General features: G+C 41.2%; 1 protein-coding gene across 1 annotated transcript; it reads right to left on the bottom strand.

Annotated features, from left to right (window-relative positions):
• Positions 1-3262: 3262 nt before the first annotated feature.
• LOC125486399 lies at positions 3263-20317 on the bottom strand. Its single transcript, XM_048613798.1, has 6 exons — positions 20287-20317; positions 18449-18584; positions 15525-15691; positions 14236-14455; positions 6815-7036; positions 3263-3367 (listed from the first exon to the last, which is right to left on the bottom strand). Exons 3-6 carry the CDS (start codon positions 15675-15677, stop codon positions 3273-3275), a joined length of 690 nt encoding a protein of 229 aa, XP_048469755.1. The 5' UTR covers positions 15678-15691; positions 18449-18584; positions 20287-20317; the 3' UTR covers positions 3263-3272.
• Between the last annotated feature and the right edge of the window lie 1266 nt (positions 20318-21583).

Below are 21583 nucleotides of genomic sequence, written 5' to 3'. Positions count from 1 at the left end.
AGTGAGGAAGGTGGATTCTAGGAAGGAGATAAACTAAACATGGCTAATGAAGAAAGTTAAAGGGTAGCATCAACTTGAAAGGATAAAACACATGATGTGGCAAGATTAGTGGTAAGAGAGAAGACTGGGAAAGTTCTGAAAACCAACAAAAGATGACCAAAAAATAAATGGAGGGAGAAAATACATTTTGAGAGAAGATGAGCAAGTAATATAAAAACAGACAATAAGTTTAAATATATGTTTGTAGTTGGTAAGATTCACAATAGTAGGAGAACATGGCCTTGTGGAACACTCCTCCTGCAATATTTGGGAAATCAGGGACACTTCCAGTGTCCATGGTGACCATGTATGCAAGAAGTTTGTTCAACTGCAGATTTTGATCGGCTGCATGGAGCGGCTGGAACTGTGGATGGACTCACTATGGAGCATCCATGAGGCTGAGAATGTCATAGATAGGATGATCATTGAGCTGGTCAGACCACAAGTAAGGGTTACACAGGCAGAAAAGCATTGGCGGCCACCAGGAAGACTAGTAAATGTGGGTAGGCAGTGCAGGAGTCCTCTGTGGCTATTCCCTTCTCAAACAGATAGACTGTGTTCAATACTATTGGGGGGGAAATGGCCTCTCAGGGGAAAGCAGCAACAGCCAAGTGTGTGGCACCATGGTTGGCTCTGCTGCACAGCAAGGGAGGAAGAAGACTGGGAAAGCTTTAGCAATAGGGAACTCAATTGTACGGGGAAGTGACAGGCAGTTCTGTGGCAGAAAACAAAAACGCTCAAATGGTACATAGACATCCCTGAACCTGGCACCAGAGAGGCAAAGAGTGACTGCGGGGCGGAAGGGGAAGGGTGAACAGCCAGCAGTTGTGGCACATGTTGGTACCAAAAGCATGTGGAAAAACGTAATGAGGTTGTGCAATAGGAATTGAGAAAGTTAGGTAGTAGATTAAAGAGGAAGACTACTAAAGTTGTAATCTCCAAATTATTTCCAGTGCCATATGCTGTCGAATATAGGAATAGAAAGATAGGACTGATGAATGCTTGGTACAAGAGATAGCGTAGGAGGGATGGCTTTAAATTTTGGATCATTGGGACTGCTTCTGGGGTATGTGGGACCTGTATAAATCGGCATGGGTCCATATCCTTGCTGGGAGGTTTGCTCATGCATTTTGGGAGGTTTTAAACTAATTTGGGGTACAGAGCAGATGTAAAACTGAGGGCAAGGTCCAAACAGGTTTTGAAGGAGTGCTAGAGCAGTCCAGTAGGCGAATAAGATACAAGGGAGGTCACGAAGACTACACTGAATCTATTTTAATACAGAGGTGAGGAGCAATTTCCTCTCTCAGAATGTACTGAATCTGTGGATTTTTTTTTAAACTGCATAGGGCTATAGAAGCTGCGTCATTAAGTACATTCAAGACTGAGATAGACAGGTTTTTAATCTGTCACAGAATCCAGGGTTAGGAGAAAGGGGAGGAAAGTGGAGTTGAGGTCTATCAGATAGCCATGATCTCACTGAATTGTGGTGCAGACAGATGGGCTGAATGGCCTACTTCTGCTCTTGTATCTAATGGAAAATGTTTGTCTATTGAGGAAAAATACCATAGCATTGGACAAGCCTCTGGTACCAGAACAATTCTTTGCCTCACTCAGTAGGATTTTGGCTTAGTGTTGCCAATAGTTTCAGATAACAGTGTGTTTCCCCGAAGTCCATTTATCTAACTGGGATAAATGATTTGCTACAAAAAAAAATGTCAAGCAAGATACTATCTGTGTTCCCATATCTGTAAAACTATTCTGGCTCACCAGACTTCTTTAAGGAAGGAAAACTACCTAGCCCTTATCAAGTCTTGTTTACATGCAAGTCCAGGCCCACAGCATTGTGGTTACATAGAAACATAACAGAAGATAGGAGCAGGAGAAGGCCATTCAACCACTTGAGCCTTCTCCGCCATTCTTCACGATCATGGCTGATCGTCCAACTCAACAGCCTAATCCTGCTTTCTCCCCATAACCTTTGATCCCATTCACTGCCTCTTGAATACATTCAATGTTTTGGCATCAACTACTTCCTGTGGTAATGAATTGCACAGGCTCACCACTCTTTGGGTGAAGAAATGTCTCCTCATCTGTGTCCTAAATCGTCTACCCTGAACCCTCACTGTGAAAATCATCTCAATGTGCCTCATTTCATTTGTCTAGTTCTGCTAGAATTTTATAAGTTTCTATGAGATCCCTCCTCATTTGTCTGAACTTTAGTGAAAACAATCCCAACCTAGTCAATCTCTCCTCATACGTCAGACCTGTCATCCCTGGAATCAGCCTGGTAAACCTTCGCTGCACTCCCTCGAGAGCTTAATTCTTAAATGCCCTCTGAAATGGTCTAGCTAACCATTTAGTTATATGAAACTGCTACGAAGTCTGACAAAAGAAAGGAACTCGCTTTGTAACAGCATTTTGGGTCTACCTACACCACATGGAGCAGATAATGAAGGAAGCTGACCACCACTTTGTCCAGAGATAATTCTGAATGGTGATGCCCACATCTCATGAACGAAAGAAAAGCGTCACCCACAAGCAATGTGCCCAGGAGTAACTACCATTGACCTCAGACAGTGGAGCACATGTTCAAAGCTGACACTCTGTTCAGTTCAAAGGGTCTGGTACAGGTGATATCTTTTCAATGGAACATTAAACTGAGGCCTGCCTGCCCTCTCAAGTGGACGTTAAAGATCCCACGGCAGCATTTTGAGGAAGTGCAGGAGCATGATCCCCAGTGTCTTGGCCAACATTTTAACCTCAATGGACATCAGTAAACACAGATTAGTTAGTCATTATCACATTGCAGTTTGTAGGATCTCAAGAGTAAAATTAGCAACCACATTTCTCCACATTACAATACAAAAATGTTTTATTGGTCATGAAGAGCTTTGGGTTAGAAAAGGTGCAACTGAAATACTAATCTTTTGTTTGGTTGTGGCATGGCTTGTGGTTGTGATTCTGTCTTTCTGCGCTTCTCCTCAGATGTTCCGGAGGGACAGTGAGCTGGCTGATGCTGGCCAAATCGAGGGTTCAGATCACAGCCCCAACAAGGAAAGTAGTGCTCCAGCTCAGCAAAAGAACAATGAATGCATCATCTGCTACTCCACCCACAACCTTTCTGACAGGTTGCCTCGAAAACTCTACTGTGGGCACACCTTCTGCCAGGCCTGCATCCGGAGATTGGACATCACACTGAATGAGCAGAGGTGGATCCCCTGTCCCCAGTGCCGTCAGAATACCCCATGTCCACGTGGTGGAGTTGTCATGCTCGAACTGGACCTAGCCATCTTTTTGGCCCTTAAAACAGAAATGGAGTCTGCAAAAACTGCAGTGAGACAGGACAATGAATCACAACATAAAGTAATAGCCAAAGATCATCGTAGCTCACAGCCAATCACTGAGCAGCCTGCAGCTCTGTGTCAAGGCACCCCACAAGGGCTACAGTTTCCCAGAAGAACTCTCTGTGCTTGGTGTGCCTGCTGCTGCTGCTGTGTCTAATAGGATGCCGCACAAGGATTACTGTTAGAGATGAACAATAGGAAGCAATCATAACACAGCACGCAACCACTGAAAATCATCTCAATGTGCCGCATTTGATATTGATGCATGTTGGTATCTAGCAATGGTAACTGCATTACCTGGACAGTGGGTTACATAGGAAGCTGTCTTCAACATCTAACAGACATATTATGAATGAATTGCGGAAATACATCAGGGCAGAGAGATGGATATTACCCAAATTTCTGTATGTTTGAGGTGTTAATAACGGGTGCATAAGAAAATACAACTGTACAATGCTCTAGTGCCCGGAGGCATAAGGAATGGTAAAGGTGGACTTCCTTCCTTTTTTTATTGTCTACCATTGATTGCATCTGTTGGCACCTGCTGAATTGACCATCCTTCATGTCTCAGCTTCGACCATGTATAGGTGCTTGATCTTGGTGTCCTCTAACAACAAGCCTTCTCCTTCTTTCAAAGATCACCCATCATCTCCAACAACCAGTGTATGTACCCAGAACGTTTCTCCTCCAAAGATAAGATTATTAGGCAAACTGGAGCACTGATGCTATCTCCACAATTTGTTAAAAGCTTTGCACAGCTGAGCAACTGGATCTCGACATGGGTTGCTTATACATTGAGTTATGCTGTTATGGTGATAGTCCCATGTCTGCTTCTTAGTTGAGTTAGTGTAGGGTAACATTGCAGTTGTTTGTTTGCTCACCAAGCTGGTTGCTCTGTGGTGTGCAGATGTTTTGTTACCATTCTAGGCAACATCATCAGTGCGACCTCTAATCAAAGCATTGGTGTTCTGCTCCATTCTGAATTTATATGATCCTCTGGTGCGGTGGGTCTTGTCACTTCTGGTTCTGTTTTTTAGCAGCGGTCTGTATACTGACTCCTTTATCACAACCACTCTCTTTGCTTTTTCTTCTGTGGTATCTTTGTCCTTTAATTTCTTTCACCTCTATCTCATCTCAGAACGTCCCATTTGTTCTCCCTCCCACCCTACCATTTCAATGGCATAAAATTCCAACAGATTTCTGAACTTCAGACTTCCTTCAGTTCTGAAGAAGAGTAATGTTTGACTTGAAATTTTAAGTCTTTCTCTTCCACAGTTGCTGTGTCAGCTACTGCACATCCAGCACTTTCTATTTTTATTCTAGATTTGGATATTTCTGAAATACAGTGACTTGGCTTTTCTCTTTCAGATGTTGTATGACCTGCTGAGTATTTCTAGTGTATTCTGTTTGTATTTCACAGATTTAACATTTAAGGTTTTAAAGTAGTTCATGAACTCTACAACTATTTCTAATGTAGCTTTTGTTGGAAGACTCTATATTGTAAAGCTGTTTAAACTGCGCAGTACAAGTTTAGCAAAGTAAATTTGTTTCTTTCAGATGTGGTATTATGTAATCTTCATGTTTTGCAATAACATTTAGCAGTTACAATTCTTGCATGTTGTCTTTATCTCATATCAAGGGTAAAGTCACCACAACCTTACCTCTCACTCATTAGCGAGAGGCAACAATAAATGATTAACATAAACTGTAGAAATTTTGAAAAGACTGTACCATCTAAATCTGGAAGAAGGTTCAGAATAAAAGTTCCAAACAAAAAAGATTAATTAAATAGAGTACGCTAATAATACCGGTTATTTTTCCAGAGATATTTGAGAAGGAAATATATAAATGTGTTCTATTATTTTTATTATGTCTTGACAGTGAGAAAATATGGACAATTTTTAACTTCCATCACCAATGTTTACACTGGGACTTTTACAGACTGAAATAGTTTCAAAAAGGAAAAACACTGATTCAAAAATGGCCACAGTAATCACCGGACCATAGATTCAGCCAGGCTTCTCAAAACAATCACAAACGAGAATAGCAACAAACAATAAAATTGTTCTTCATTTCAGCAAGAAACTATACTTACACCACTTGTTTATTGGGGATTGCTGATGAGTATTTAGGCTCCGATTCTACAGATGCAGCAAACTCCCATATGATTCTAATTTATTTTGACAAACAGTAATTAGCTCTGCCTGAGGCAGACAAGACACTGATGGGAGGAAAGTGGTATCAGAAAACTAGTGCTCCAATTGCTACTGAAATAGAGCCCTGAACACCTGGAAAACATAAATCAGGGTCCTGTGACATACACCGGACCATAACTGCAATTGTGAGAAAAATCGCGTGGATTGTATGCTATGCAAACTCTGTCCACTAGAACCAGCACAGCGACAATAACTAGCAGTCTTCAATGAGACTTAAAATACAAACAATTTTAAAAAAAACTTTGCAAAAAGAGTCCCTGAAACATTCCGGAGTTCTATCAGCCCACATGAGACCTGCCCCAATACCCTGGACCACAGGCTTCACACTACTCACACTGCGGATTGCAACCATAGTGTTGCTGACCTGAGATTATTCTTAAAATCATTTCATTTCATGGAGTTATAAAATATTAACTCTTTAAATGCTGCTCCAAATAGAATTTTTTTTTAGTGGAGGCCAGAAGTTTTAAAAATAAACTTAATATAGTCTCAATATGGGTATTGTAATGAAATTTGATGAGTCGATTTTGTACATGGTGACAGCAGGGCTTTAGATAGTGTGCTAACTGGCTCAATGTAATCAATACCATCAAAACCAACCTTTTGGCTGGCCAATTTTTCATACTAAATACCTATAGCAAAATCTATAATGGAAACTGCCTATGAAATTGTGTCTTGCTATAATCACACCCTTCCAATGCTAGTGGCATTGTAGCAACTCAGTTTTACATCTTCCTAATTCCTCAATTTACAGTATGGTGAAACTCCTAGACTCCAAACAGCTCTTCTGTACTTTTCCCAACTGCTATGCAACTGTGACCAAGATAATATAACTTGAAACATAAATAAAATAAAAGGCAGCATGTACAATTTTGCAATGAAACTGAACAAGCTGCACCCAACCCTTTGATGTTGTTTCCAATGAAGAAAAAAAACTTGGCCTTTATTTCTCCTGTCTGAAACTGCAAATGATGAAGTAGCAATACGTTATATCAATAGTCTTAAATGCGACAGACATTTTACGTATATATTAACCTGCTATTTTCAGTCTCACAAAATGAGAGTAATCCTTAACCACATCATAAATAGACACACAACAAGAAGCGAGATAGATTGAGCTTCCTTTATAATATCCAACTCAGGGCTGTATTTAAGAAATATTGGCTTGCATTAACAATTCAATTTGAAGAAGTCAGCAAGACACCAAACACTTACCAGCTCTGAGGAAGGCAGTGGGCAGTTCCAAAGGCACCACAGGATCCTGGTTAGTCCCTCCATCCCCACAGCTAGACAGGACGACAATTTTAGCCTTCAGTTTCAGCTCAAGGATCTCAGGAATGGTCAGTAAATAGGAACGCTCCTCCACTAGTTCTCCTGCAACTGGAGGTGGGTGTGGGGTAAAGACCAACACACCGTCCTCCCAGCTCCCATAAGTTGCTGCAACATTAGAAAAATCATCATCAGAGAAGCATCCACACACTTTTCAAACTCCTTGGTGTTGTAGTTTCTGTTTACCCATTTCAAAGACATCAAGCACTCCTAGGACAGGTAAAATATGCTGTTAAATGCAGAGTAAAATTGCCTCTACACTGTCCCCAACAAACACTCTCAGGACAGGTATAGCATGTGGTTAAATATAAAATAAAGTTCCCTATACACTGAGCCACCAAAACCTCCCAGGGCAGATACTCCACGGATTAGATACTAACTATCTAATCACTGTCCCATCAATTGTTTCCAGGGCCAGAAGATTTTCCTCCTCACTACCTGCCAGAGCAGACTACCTAGATTTATAGAACAGGCCTAAATTTCAATTCATTGATTTGTATCATTGATAGCTACCGGCAAGGTGCCGGAAGACTGGAGATTGGCTAACATGGTGCCACTATTTAAGAAAGGTGCTGAGGAAAAGCCAGGGAACTGTAGACTGGTGAGCCTGACATCAATGATGGGCAAGTTGTTGGAGGGAATCCTGAGGGACAGGATTTACATGTATTTGGAAAGGAAAGGACTGATTAGGGATAGTCAACATGGCTTTGTGTGGGAAATCATGTCTCATTAACTAGATTGAGTTTTTTGAAGAAGTAACAAAGAGGATTGATGAGGACAGAGCAGTGAATGTGATCTACATGAACTTCAGTAAGCTTTTCATTATTTATATAAATGATTTAGATTTGAACACAGGAGATATGGTTAGTAAATTTTCAGATGACACCGAAATTGGAGGTGTAGTGGACAGTGAAGAAGCTTACCTCAGAGTACGATGATTTCTTGATCAGATGGGCAAATGGGCTGGGGAGTAGCAGATGGAGTTTAATTCGGATAAATGTGAGGTGCTGCATTTTGGAAAGGCAAATAAGGGCAGGACTTATACACTTAATGGCAAGGTCCTGGAGAGTGTTGCTGACCAAAGAGATATTGGAATACAGGTTCATAGTTCCTTGAAATTGGAGTCACAGGTAGATAGGATAGTGAAGAAGGCATTTGGTATGCTTGCTTTTATTGGTCAGTGCATTGAGTATAGGAGTTGGGAGGTCATGTTACAGTTGTACAGGACATTGGTTAGGCCACTATTGGAATACTGCGTGCAGTTCTGGTCTCCCAGCTATAGGAAGGATGTTGTGAAACTTCAAAGTGTTCAGAAAAGATTTACAAGGATGTTGCTAGGGTTGGAGGTTTTGAGGTATAGGGAGAAGCTGACTAGACTGGGGCTATTTTCCCTGGAGTTCAGAGGCTGAGGGGTGACCTTATAGAGGTTTATAAAATCATGAGGTGCATGGATAGGGTAAATAGAGAAGGTCTTTTCCTCAGGCTGGGGGAGCCAAAAACTAGAGGGCATAGGTTTAAGGTATGAGGGGAAAGATTTAAAAGGGACCTAAGGGGCAACTTTTTCATGCAGAGGGTAGTGCATGTGTGGAATGAGCTGCCAGAGGAAATAGTGGAGGCTGGTACAATTACAATGTATAAAAGGCATCAGAATGGGTATATGAATGGAAAGGGTTTAGAGGGATTTGGGCCAAATGCTGGCAAATGGGGCTAGATTTATTTAGGATATCTGATCGACATGGATGAGTTGGACCAAAAGATCTGTTTCTGCACTCATTGTCTCTATGACTGTATGACTGGCAGCCAGTCATCCATTTACCAAGTCCCTCACAAGGACCAACGTGGATAAACTGTTATAGGAATGCAGCATTAAACTGACTTTTAGGTCATAAAACCAGAAGGCATAAGAGCAAAATTAGGCTGTTCAGCCCATTGAGTCCTCTCATCATTCAATGAGTTCATGGCTGATCAATCCGATAATCTTCAACTCCACTTTCCTGACTTTTCCGCATAACCCTCGATTCTGTTAATAATTAGATATCTGCCTATCTCAGCCTTGATTATACTCAACGAACCAATCTCGACAGCTCTCTATGGTAAAGAAATCCATAGGTTTCCTACTCTCAAAGTTAAAATTCCTTCTCACCTGTGTCTTAAATAAGTGATAGTCATTATCTTTATTTCCTATTCCCACCCTTTAGCCCCTTGATTATTATTTTTGGAATGCTGTTAGCATCCTCAATTGTGAAGATTGATACGAAGTATACATTCAACTCTTCTGCCATTTCCCGGCTACCCATTATTATTCCCCCAAAATTGTTCTGTAAGCAGCCAATGTTTACTGTTGCTTCTCTCTTCCTTTTTATATATTTAAAGCAGCTCTTACTTTTTTTTTAATGTTGCTTGCTAGTTTTCCCTCACAGTTTATTTTCCTTTTAGTTTCTTCTGGGTCATATTTTATTGACTTTCAAAACTTTGCCAAATCTCTGTTTTAACATTAATATTTGCTACCTAGAATCATAGAATCCCTACAGTGTGAAACCAGGCCATTCGGCCTGTCGAGTCCACACCAACCCTCTGCAGAGCATTTACCCAGACTCACCCCCCCTACCTTAGACCTGTAACCCTGCATTTCCCATGGCTCATCTACCTAGCCTGCATATCCCTGGACACTATGGGTAATTTAGCATGGCCAATCCACCCTAAATTGTACATTTTTGGGCTGTGGGAGGAAACCAGAGCACCCAGATGAATCCCATGCAGACACACGAGGAGAATATGCAAACTCCACACAGACAGTCACCTGAATGTGGAATCAGTTCAGGTCCCTGATGCTGTGAGGCAGCAGTGTTAACCACCAAGCCACTGTGCGGCCCTAAAAACATATTATGTTTTTCTTTCAATTTGAGAGTGTCCTTAACTTCCCCAGTTCAGGCTTCCCTGGATAATGATGAAGGCAGACTTTGAAATCATTACCTGGAGAGACCTTTGTTATAAGGGCATGCCAGCTCTCTGTGCTGTATGAATGATTGCTCACAATGAACTGGCCACTGCTCACTATCCTCTCTCAGTGTAAGAAACAAGAGGGCCCACTTAGTCTAAGAAGAAAACCACTTCCTGGTCTAAGTAGAAGAGGTTGTTGTTCTTAACAAGATACAGGTTATTGTGTGTTAGTTGCTAGTTCCCGGTTACATTGATACCATAGACATTGTTCCAGAGAAATTGAAGAGGATCAGATGTCAGATCACACTCCATCAGCTCCTAAACTGCACTGTGCCCAAGTCTATATGACATCAGCACAGTGGGTTGTGCTAATGACATCTGCAGCATTAACCCTTTCAGACTCAAACAACAAACCTGTGAGCTCAGATATCTGTGTTTTGACTCACACGGTGATTGAGTCACAACAAGACCAGCAATAGTGTCTTTGCTGTGTGGTCTAGGGAATGGGAGCTATGAACTAACACATCAGTGAGTTAAGCTACTTCCTAGGTCACTCCAAAGGAGTTGCCTAGTTAGTCAGACTGTAGTTTACAATTGTTCATGGTTTACCAATGAATGATCAATCACTTTGAGGAAGAGGAGGTGAGTGCAATCAATTTTGGGGTCAAGGCACCTTTGAAGCCACAGCTGGCACTGAAAGTTCAAATCCACATTAGACAACCTGGTAATTGATGGTATAAATGGAATGTCACCTGGCTAGCCATCCAGATTCCCAGGCTAATGTTCTGGGGACATGGATTTGAATCCCTCCATGGCAGATGGTGAAATTTCAGTTCAATTTAAAACAAAATCAGAAATTAAGAGGCTAGTCTAATGGCAATCATAACACCTTTACTGATTGTCATTTAAAAATAACCCCATCTGGTTCACTAGTGCCCTTTAGGGAAGGAAACCTGCCATCCTTACCTGGTCTCACCTACATATGACTCCAGACTCACGGCAATATAGTTGACACTTAATTGCCCTCTGGACAGTTAGGGATAGGAAATAAATGCTAGCCTAGTCAGTGATGTCCACATCATTAAAAATCCATCCGTGAGCCAGCACTGCTCCAGGACCCAACCAGCCTGTGTCTTCAACAGAAATTGGGAACTGAAATTTTTTCTGAAATTCAACATGCTGAAGTTTGAAGCAGAGACTCCGAATATGTTTTTTGGCATGATTTTATGGGGTGCCAAAGTACCTGTGCCACCCTTGGCCTACAGTGACAATTTTGCCAAAAGGCATTCCCCTGGGAGTTGTGTTACATAGAAACATAGGAACCAAGAGATAAGGCCATATAGTCCATTTAGCCTGTTCCACCATTCAAACAGATCATGGTCTTTTATCTACGTCAATGCCATTTTTACCTGCTAATCTCAATTTCTGGATGATCACGCTCAATAGTTGAACTTCCTCATCCTTCTGGGGTAGAGAATTCCAACCACTTTGAATGTAGAACATATACACAGAGTAGTACAGGAACAGGCCCTTTGGTCCACCATGTCTGCGCCGACCATGACATCATTCTAAACAAATCCCATTTGCCTGCACATGGTCCATATTGTGATTTGAACCCATGTCTTCAGAATATTAGTCCACTAACTTAACCACTACGTCAGCATTTCCTAGCAGCATCCATGCAACATTTGTTCATGCATAATTTTTTTTTGAAATTCCACCTTGTCTCAATGTTAAATGGCCTGCCCCTTATCTGAGACTGTGTTCTTTTCTGGTTCTAGACTCACTAGCTGGAGAAAAGATGCATCCAACATTTACCCATTCACATTTTATAAGAATTGCCTAAGTTGCAATGAAATAACCTCTCATTCTTGGAAACTCTGAAAAATAAAGATCCATTTAAATCTCAATATTCCATGAATTAGTCTGGCAAGCCTTGGGTTGTGCTTCCACTACGGCAGGTATATCCTTCCTTAGATAAGGAGGTCAAAACGATACATAATATTCCAGTTGAGGTCTCACTATTGCTCTGTACAAATGCAGCAAGATATCTTTAGCACTCCAATTCTCTTGTGATGAAGGCCAACATACTACATGCCTTCTGAATTACCTATTGGACCTGCATCCTAGCTTTCCAACACTTATGAACAAGGCCATCCAGTCCCTTTGGACAGCAATGCTTCCTAACCTCTCACCATTTGAGAAAACACACTGCCTTTGTTTTTTCTAGCAAGTTGATAACTTCACATTTATTCATGTTATATTCCATCTTCCATGCTCTTGCCCATTCACTTAGGCTATCCAAATCCCTTGCATCCTCCTCATCACACGATGCCTACATCCTATGAACAATAATCAAAACAAAAATTAAAACATCATCCTCTGAAATGGTGCATAGAAACCAAATATTGAAGGAACCCTTGACCACCAGACCTTCAACAATTCAATATGGTAACAAAAGATGGCTGGGCCAGCCTGCGCATTCATAAATAAAATAGAAATGACAGCACTGCAAAAGCCAGAAATCTGAAAATCAGAACAAGAAATCCTGGTATTCTGCAATAATGTCAGGCAACACCATCTGACAAAATATGGCATAATATTTTCCAGAAGAAGGCAAAACCCAGATCCATCTGATCCTGTCTCAGATGTAGTAGGAGCAGGATTTTCACCACTATTCAGTGATTATGACAAAAGTACCTCCAGAAAATTGGAAACCTGCATCAAATAGTGAGGAAATCAATAGGGAAAAATGTAACCTTGTTCTCACTTATCTACCTGTAACAGACGCATCTATTCTCAACAACACCAGAAATACTGGAAATACACTGCCGCTTTAAGGTTTTGGAGTAGATTTGTAGCTTGGATTGTGGGCGTTGAGGTTGTTGAGGTTGGTTGGCTCGCCGAGCTGGTTTCTTGTTTCGCAGACGTTTCGTTACTATGCTTGGTAACATCTTCAGTGCAGCTTCCGATGAAGTGTCGGTGTGTTTTCCCGCCTGGTTTTTAAACTCTGGGGTTCGTTGAGATGGATTGCCTCACTTCTGGTTTTCCTTCGTAGTGGAATGTATATGGGGTCGAGTTCAATGTGTTTATTAATAGCATGCTTCGTGGAGTGCCGTTCCTTTACTGTTCCTGGGTCAAAATCCTAGAACTCTTTTCCTAATAGCAGTATGGGTTTAGGCACATCTTCTGACTTTCCAATATTGGTTCATCATCTATAAGACATAAGTCATGTGTGCGATGGAATACTCTCAACTTGCTCGGATGTGTGCTGCTCCAAAACACTCAAGAACCTCAAAAGCATCCAAGGCAAAACGGCCCAGCCAGCACATACAACATTCACTTCCTTCAACCCTGACACATATTGGCAGGAGTGGGTGCCAGCATCAAGGAGCACTGTAAGAATTTACCCAGGCTCCTTCATCAACACCAATCTCATGATCTCCACCATCTAGAGGGACAACAGCAGCAAGTATATGGGAATATCCCCCTCTGCAAGTTCCTCTCAAAGACATAAACCATCCTGCTTTGGAAATTATATATCACTGTTCCTTCAGTGTCACTGGTTCAAAATCCTGGAACTCCATCCCTAACAACACTGTGGGTATACCTACACCACCTGACTGCAGGAGTTCAAGGAGGCAGCTCAGCACCACCTTCTCAAAGGCAATTAGGGGTGGGTAATAAATGCTGGTCTAACCACGCATCCATGCTCACATCCGGTGAATGAATAAAAGAAGTTTTCTGACTGGAACTGGCTATAGCTTACTTATAATGAATCTCTTCTCATATCTTGTTCTGTACATCTATGGAGCAAATGTGAACTCTAGGTTTCACTTTTGACTGTGTTATCTATTGCCTGGCAGAAAAATGGTCATTATTTTTTCTTTACTTTTCCCAGAAACTTTTCCCAGAAGCTTTAAAATGATCATTTTGATGAGAAATGTCTACAGCTTAGAGGTTGGAAGGTTAGGTCCAAATGGCTAAATCATGCTAGAATTTTAAATTGGTAATTGATAGACTTATCCAAAAGTATAAAGGCAAATGGCGTAACGGCGTGTATATGAAGTTTGCTTACAGATCAATCTTGATTTTGTTGAATGGAGAAATGAGCTCAAGGGGCTGAATGGCCTATTCCTGTTCTTGTCTACCTGTGCTCCTATATAAACTACAGTGCCCAACCAATGGTATTTTCCAGTAGAAAACATTTATCCTATCAACAACAAATGAACTTTGACCTGAGTGGACAAAAGTGTGACAGCACTAGCTGATCACAGTCATTATCACAGTGTGATAATACAAATTTGAGGCCTTATCATGTTCTAGATCATGGTCTTCAGACCCCAAGGTCTGTAAGCTCTGCTTACCGATATGCACAATTGTCATGTGTGGAAGTTGGCTGAGCACAAGCTTTTTAGTGGCTTCTTCGCCCATGACTGCCTCTGTTTGCAGATACTCAGCCACCTTGATAACCTCCTTCTGGGCTCCGATTAATGGTCCCCACGGCTTCCAAACTCTTCCCCACAAGGATAACGGTGAAGAGAAATGTGGGCTCCCCACAACCAGTGCCTGAGATTTGCTGAATATCTGAAAGTGGAAAGACCCTGCGGTTAAATGATTTCATAGAAATAACTGGGATCATGAGCATTGACATCGATAGTGAATAGATGAAGAATGAATTCAGCCTTTCTAGTAGAGAAGTGATATATATATAAATAGGTTTAAAAAAACTAGAAAGGAAAGGGGTAGCCTCATTTCTAGAGCGTCTGTCACAACCTCAAGACATCCTGAAGTGCAACATAACCAATGAAATATTCTTAAAATGGGGCCACAGGCAGCAACTGAATTATGCACAGCAAGATGCCACAAACAGCAATGACCAGGTGATCTATTTTACTGATGGCAGTTGAGGGATAGTTATTGTCCAGTACAATGGGAAGAATCTTTCCACTAGTCTTGAACAAAATCATTAAGATCTTTTATGTCCATGTGACAAGGCAGATAGGATCTTACATTTAATGGTGCATCCAAAAGACAACACTTCTGGCATTGTAGCACTCTTTCGGTATTGCACTGGAGTGTCAGTCTAAATTTCCTGTTGCAGTCACTGGAGTTGGACTTGAATCCTTGACTTTTTAAACTCAGGACTAAGTGCTGCCGCTTAGCCACAGTTGACACCTAACTAAGTGAATAAAGGCCAACATGCAGTTTAACCAACATTTCTACTCATCTTCTTTTCATTGGCTTTAATGATTCTTTTTAATGCATCAACTTTGCATCTACTCAAGTCTGAAAATACCTTCAAGTGCTGCAGATCAAATTTAGTGCTTTATTGTTTGTTTCTATCCTAAAGCTACTTGAATGTATCTCAGGAAGAGCATAGTCATTGACCCAAAGATATGCTCCCAGTCTGAATAGTCAGGCTACACTCTCACAGACAGCTACATCCTAGTTTGAGGAAAAATCTGCTGAGAAGCTTCACCAATTTGAACTTATATTGAATGTTTAATCAGGACAAGATTATAAGGCACTCTGTATTCATATAGTTCTCTGAACAAAATTGAACAATTGCATCCACGTCTCAGTAATGCTGTTACAGGCTTAGTGCCCATGGCTAGCTGGAGGACAGTTATGTAGCTTCCATGAAGATACATGCCTGTTTGAATGGTGGAATGAAGTATGGTGATCTGGCAACAATGGTGTTTGTGGATGTACAGTTGACAAGGTGATTCACAGTGTCCATGAGTCCCAGATTCTGTAGCCCACAGAGTTCCTGGTGAGGTCCACCCATCTGTTCCAGCATAGCCATTGTTGTAGCAGGCCCTAAGATGCAAAGAGAAGGAGGAAGCCTACTGAATGGGAAATACATCAAAGACCTGATTCAGATTAATTAGGTAATAGGCCACATTTTAAGACCAATGTGGGTACACGTGTTCTCCAGTTCTCCATTGGTCAGAACATAAATTTAAATTTAGAAAAGACTTGTTTTACCCTGCTAATGATATGGTAAATTTACACTAATCTATCCATTTTGGAATACAAATCCACCAACCAGGTTTCTTTAATAAACAACAGAACGATTGATTTATGATTAAACAACATTTATTCAGTAAAGATGCAAAACTTATTTACACACAATTTAGAATATGACAGTATAAAAACATAACCCAAATAATCTTTCACATGCCCCCAACCCCATAAACACACATTAAAAGAAAAATTAAAAACACATTTTCTCTGCAGAAAGTAACTACACAAAAAAAAATTGGCCAAATAATTGTTAATTTGTACACAAAGGACTAGATATGAAATTTTCCAGATGGTTTTCAATCTGGTACACCTACAAATGATTGTTACTGGGATACCAGGATGTTGCCTGGTATGGAGGGAAGGTCTTATGAGGAAAGGCTGAGGGTCTTGAGGCTGTTTTCGTTAGAGAGAAGAAGGTTAAGAGGTGACTTGATAGAGACATACAAGATGATCAGAGGATTAGATAGGGTGGGCAGTGGGAGCCTTTTTCCTCGGATGGTGATGGCTAGCACGAGGGGACATAGCTTTAAGTTGAAGGGTGATAGATATAGGACAGATGTCAGAGGTAGGTTCTTTACTCAGGGAGTAGTAAGGGCGTGGAATGCCCTGCCTGCAAAAATAGTAGACTCGCCCACTTTAAGGGCATTTAAATGGTCATTGGATAAACACATGGATGATAATGGAATAGTTTAGGTTAGATGGGCTTCAGATTGGTTTCACAGGTCGGCGCAACATCGAGGGCCGAAGGGCCTGTACTGCGCTGTAATGTTCTACGTTCTATGTTCTATCCTTTCAGAACCTGTTCATTCAGAAGAATCACAGAATTATTACAGTGCAGGATGAGGCTATTTGGTCCATCAAGCTTAAACTGGCTCTATTATCTAGTCCGGTTCTATTACCTAGTGCCAGTCTCCTGCCTTTTTCCCATATCCTTGCACATCATTACTATCCAAATAAAAACCATCCAATGTCCTCTTGAATATCTCAATTGAGCCTGCCTCCACCACATTTCCAGGCAGTTCACTCCATACACTAACAACTCACTGTACGAGAAAGTTTTTCTTCACATCAACCCAGCTTTGTTTGCAAATCACGTTAAATCAATGCCCTCTTGTTCTTATTTCTTTTACAAGCAAAAACAGCTTCACCTTATCATGATTTTGAAAACTTCAATCATATCTCAATGTTGACAGGAAGTTTTCCAGAAGCTTACCAGGAAAACAGTTACTAATTGTTAGCTTTTGCGTTGAATTCTCAGAAGATTTTCCAAAATAGGTGGAAGATGATGAATTGGATAATTTCTCTCAGTAGACTACAAACCAAATGAACTCCAAACAGCACTCAAATGGCCACAACTCCTGACAGCCATAAATTCAAACACGTATCTTCCAGTAAACAAGTAGTTAGCTTATTCATATGCCTTTCATATACCAATCTATCCATTTCCGAATATAAAGCCACCAACTAGGTTTCTTTAATAAACAACAGAATAATCGATTTATGATAAACAAGACTTATTCAATAAAGATGTAAAGCTTATTAACCCATAATTTAGAACATGACAGTATAAAAATGTACCCTTCTAAATAACCTTACCTTGTCTCCTCCACCTCCACACACGATTGCCTGCAACTATCTTTAAAAAAAACCTAAAGTGTTCTTTTAGTTACTTTAATAAAAGTCTGTACAATCTCACCCTTTCAAATGAACAAATTTTCACAATATTTTAAACACAAGTGCGCAACAAAAAAAAAGGAAGCAATTTCATAACAATTACTACACCATACAGCTGTTAGGATACTGGGGAAATACTCCCATGATCTTCTTCAAAACAACACCTTAGGATCTTTTATACGCGCCTAAGATGTAATGAGCTCATTGTCTGTTCTAAAAGGGGGCACCACCAGCAGTACAGTAATATTACAGTGGAATGTCACCCTAGCCTATAGAATCATAGAATGCCTACAGTATGGAAGCAGGCCATTCAGCCTGTCAAGTTCACACTGATCCTCTGAAGAGCATCCCACCCAGATCCACCCCCTATCCTAATAATCCTGCATTTCCCATGTCTAATCTACCTAGCCTGCACATCCATGGACACTACGGGTAATGTAGCATGGCCAATCCACCTAACCTGCACATCCTTGGAGGAGACCAGAGCAATACCATGCAGACACACGGGGAGAACGTGCAAACTCCACACAGGCAGTCCCCCAAGGTTGGAATTGAGCCCAGGTCCCGGGAGCTGTCAGGCAGCAGGGTGAACCACTGAGCTACCATACCCGACCAGACTATAGGCTAAAGTCTTGAGAATGAGAATTGAACAGAAACCTTCTGACTCAGAAACGACAGCTCTATTACTGAACCACAAGTGGCAACTAATTTCTCCTGAAAGTTTTTGTCTCCTTTATACAGAAAGGGATTCCAGGAACAAAATCAATTTTTAAGAATATAGTGACGGATGCAAGGTTTCATAAGGATAGCATTGTAAATAGTTAATATTAGATTGAAGGAATCAATTGTGTAATCTTATAGCTGCTTCTGACTTACTCTCTTCCTTGTTCGTAACAGGATTTTTAATCAGATTTGCCACAATTTCAATCGCAAACAAAGATGGAGCAAGGGTAACACAAAATCTCTCTCCCAGCTTCTTATTCTTCAAATCCGGCAGATTTGCAAAGGGAACCTTAGATTAGAGAAGATTTCATTTAGTTTGAAGAGTGGGGGAAGGAAGGAAAAGTACTAGAGAAGAGTGAGCAAAGTCACACTAGCTTCTGTTCAGCTAACTTCAGCAAATTATAGCATGAACAACATCGCAAGGTTGATAGGTATTACAAGATGAGTAAAATAACAAAGATACAATACGCACAGTTCAACATGGTTTAATTGAATCTAGTTCCAATCCTAATTGCTGCATTTGCTTTTAAAACAGAATATTTTTCTGTTAAAATGACACCTCCTCCTCCTGTCAGACTGTGGAGAATCTAACCTTGGCACAGGGCCATACCCTGTCCAATGGTGAGCCAATGGTACTGAGAGTCCAACCACTGGCACTACCTCAAATACATCATTGTTCAAGTGTTCCCACATTACCCACACATTGACAGGCACTGACAACTGCTCGACTGACTTATGTCCCATCTCACCAGCCTGGTTCCCAAACAGAGGAGGAAACCGATGTGATGCTGCAAGAAACTAAAAAGTGCAAGTTGCCATCCGTGGTAGAGGAACATATGCTGCTGTCTCATTAGAGAGAGAGAGAGAAAGAGAGAGAGAGAGAGCGCGAGAGAGAGAGATAGAGATAGATTCATGATTGGTTGTGAGCTTAACCTGAGGATTACCAAACCTCAGATGAGGGGCAAGGTTGGGAAGACTAGACTTTCATGGTGACCTCAACCAGTTTGGGAATTGAACCCGGGTTATTGGCATTACTCAGCATCACAATACAGCTGTCCAGCCAACTGAGTTAAGTAAATTGTCATTAAAGGCCTTAAAGATCTCACCAAGGTAGCCTTTCTCAGTCAGCAAGTCATTGTAGGCTCTGGTGGATGGAGGTTGGCAACGTGTCCATTGTGCCTGGTCAATCCCACAATCCATCACAATAAGGACTTGCAAAGTTTCTTTTATTTCTCTGCACCTCATCGTAACATCACGACTGTTTGATGAAAATAAATAAGTGATACCTAAGTGATCCCACAGCACAGGGACAGCAACGGTTCAAAAAGGCAGCTAACCATCACCTTCTCAAGGGCAACTAGAGACGGGCAATAAATGCTGGCAGGCAGAAATGCTCAAAATGAATAAAAAGAAAAGAACCTGAGCACAACTGCACAGCTTTCACAGAAACTTCACCATGCCTCAAGATAAAAGCAAGTTCTAGAGGCAGCTGAAGACAATCATGCAACAAAACCCCACAATATTATGCACGGATGCTGGGTAGAAATAGCACCAGAGATCACATAATTGACAGACACCAATGAGATGCGAGGCTTCTTTAATGTTATCAACACGACCTATGGGCCAAGTCCCTTTAAAGAGACAAGCATGGAAGGAAACTCATCATGGAATAAGTCAGTGCTCGCTGGAAAGAACATTTTGAGTAACTCCAAAAAAGCTGCAGGTCCACAAGCTGTCAGGAGAATTTCTCATTGCTTATCATCTGCCCCAATGTCATTTGTCTCGAAAAAATTAACACATTCTTTCCATACACCGGGCCCAGTCTTCGAAGGCAGGGTTGAAAGAGTCAAGCTTCCCAAATAACGGCATGATGCCAGAATGTTTACCCCAACTCAATGACGACTGTTGCATCAGGACGTATCCCACTCTTGTCACCACTGAAATAACTCCACAGAGGCTGGAATCCCATCACCAAGTTAGCCTTTACTTACACACTGAGAGTCCTTGATACTGATCCAGCTTGCTCAGAGACAGTTCTGAGTGAACAGGATGTCTGACACTCCTTTATATCTGTCAGCCAGGACCTGGACCTCCAATCTGATTGGACCAGATTAATATCCCCAAAGAGGGAACTCATATTTTATGAGCTCCACCTGACTGACCTTGTTACAATCACAACACAAACATTTAAATTAAGAGCAGGTGTTAGACTCTTAATCCCTTGATTCTGCTCCACGATTCAACAAGATCTTGGCTGATCTGATTATTCTAGATTCTTATTGCCAATAATCTTTCAACCCCTTGGTCATTAGGAATCTACCTATCTATGCCTTTAAATGTTAGAAGCTAAGTCTTTGATCAGCTTTTGAGGAAGAGACTTCTAAAGACTTATGATCTACTGAGAGAAAAATATTCTCATCTCTGTTTAAAATGGGTGACCCTTTATTTGTAAAGGGTATTCTCTGGTTCTAAATTCTTCCATTAGAGGAAACATCCTTTCCACATTCACCCAGTCAAGATCCCTCGGGGCTTTATATGTTGCAATCCAGTCTCCTCTGACTCGTCTAAACTCCAGCAGACAAAAGCCAAACCTGTCCAAATTTTCTCCCAAGCCAACGTGCCTCAATCTGGCATTAGTGTGATAACCCTTCTCTGAATTGGTTCCAATGCATTAACATCCTTCCATAAATAAGGTGACAAATACTGTGTGTACAGTATTCCAGATGCGGTCTCACCAATTCTCTGCAATTGCTCACCACTTAGATAACATGTCTTTTTTTCACTTTTCCTGCCTAAATAGGCAATTTCACATTTTTCCATATTGTGCTTCATTTGCCAGACCTTTGCTTACTCACTTAGAGTCATAGAGTCATGCAGCGTAGAAAAAGGCCCTTTAGCCCACCATATCCATGCCAACTAACAAACACCAAACTCCACTAACAAAAACAGAATTGCTGGAAAAGCTCAGCAGGTCTAGCAGCATCTGTGAAGAAAAATCAGGGTTAATGTTTCAGGTCACAATTACCTGCACTTGGTCTGTAGCCTACTATGCCCTGGCATTTCAAGTGCACATCCAGATGCTTCATAAATGTTGTGTGAGTATCTCCCTCCACTGCCATCTCAGACAACATGCTCCATATATCTACCTCCCCCGGGTGAAAAAAATCTTTCCTCAGATTTCTTCTAAACAACTTGCTCCTCACCTATGGAAGGATGTAAATGCAGTGGAAGCTGTTCAGAGAAGGGTTATCACACTAATTACAGATTTGGTCATAACATTGAGTATAG

Source organism: Rhincodon typus, chromosome 28, assembly GCF_021869965.1.
Source record: "Rhincodon typus isolate 14 chromosome 28, sRhiTyp1.1, whole genome shotgun sequence".
NCBI lineage: Eukaryota > Metazoa > Chordata > Chondrichthyes > Orectolobiformes > Rhincodontidae > Rhincodon > Rhincodon typus.
Note: the sequence above shows the minus strand (reverse complement) of the source record. Positions and strands in the feature narration are given on the sequence as shown.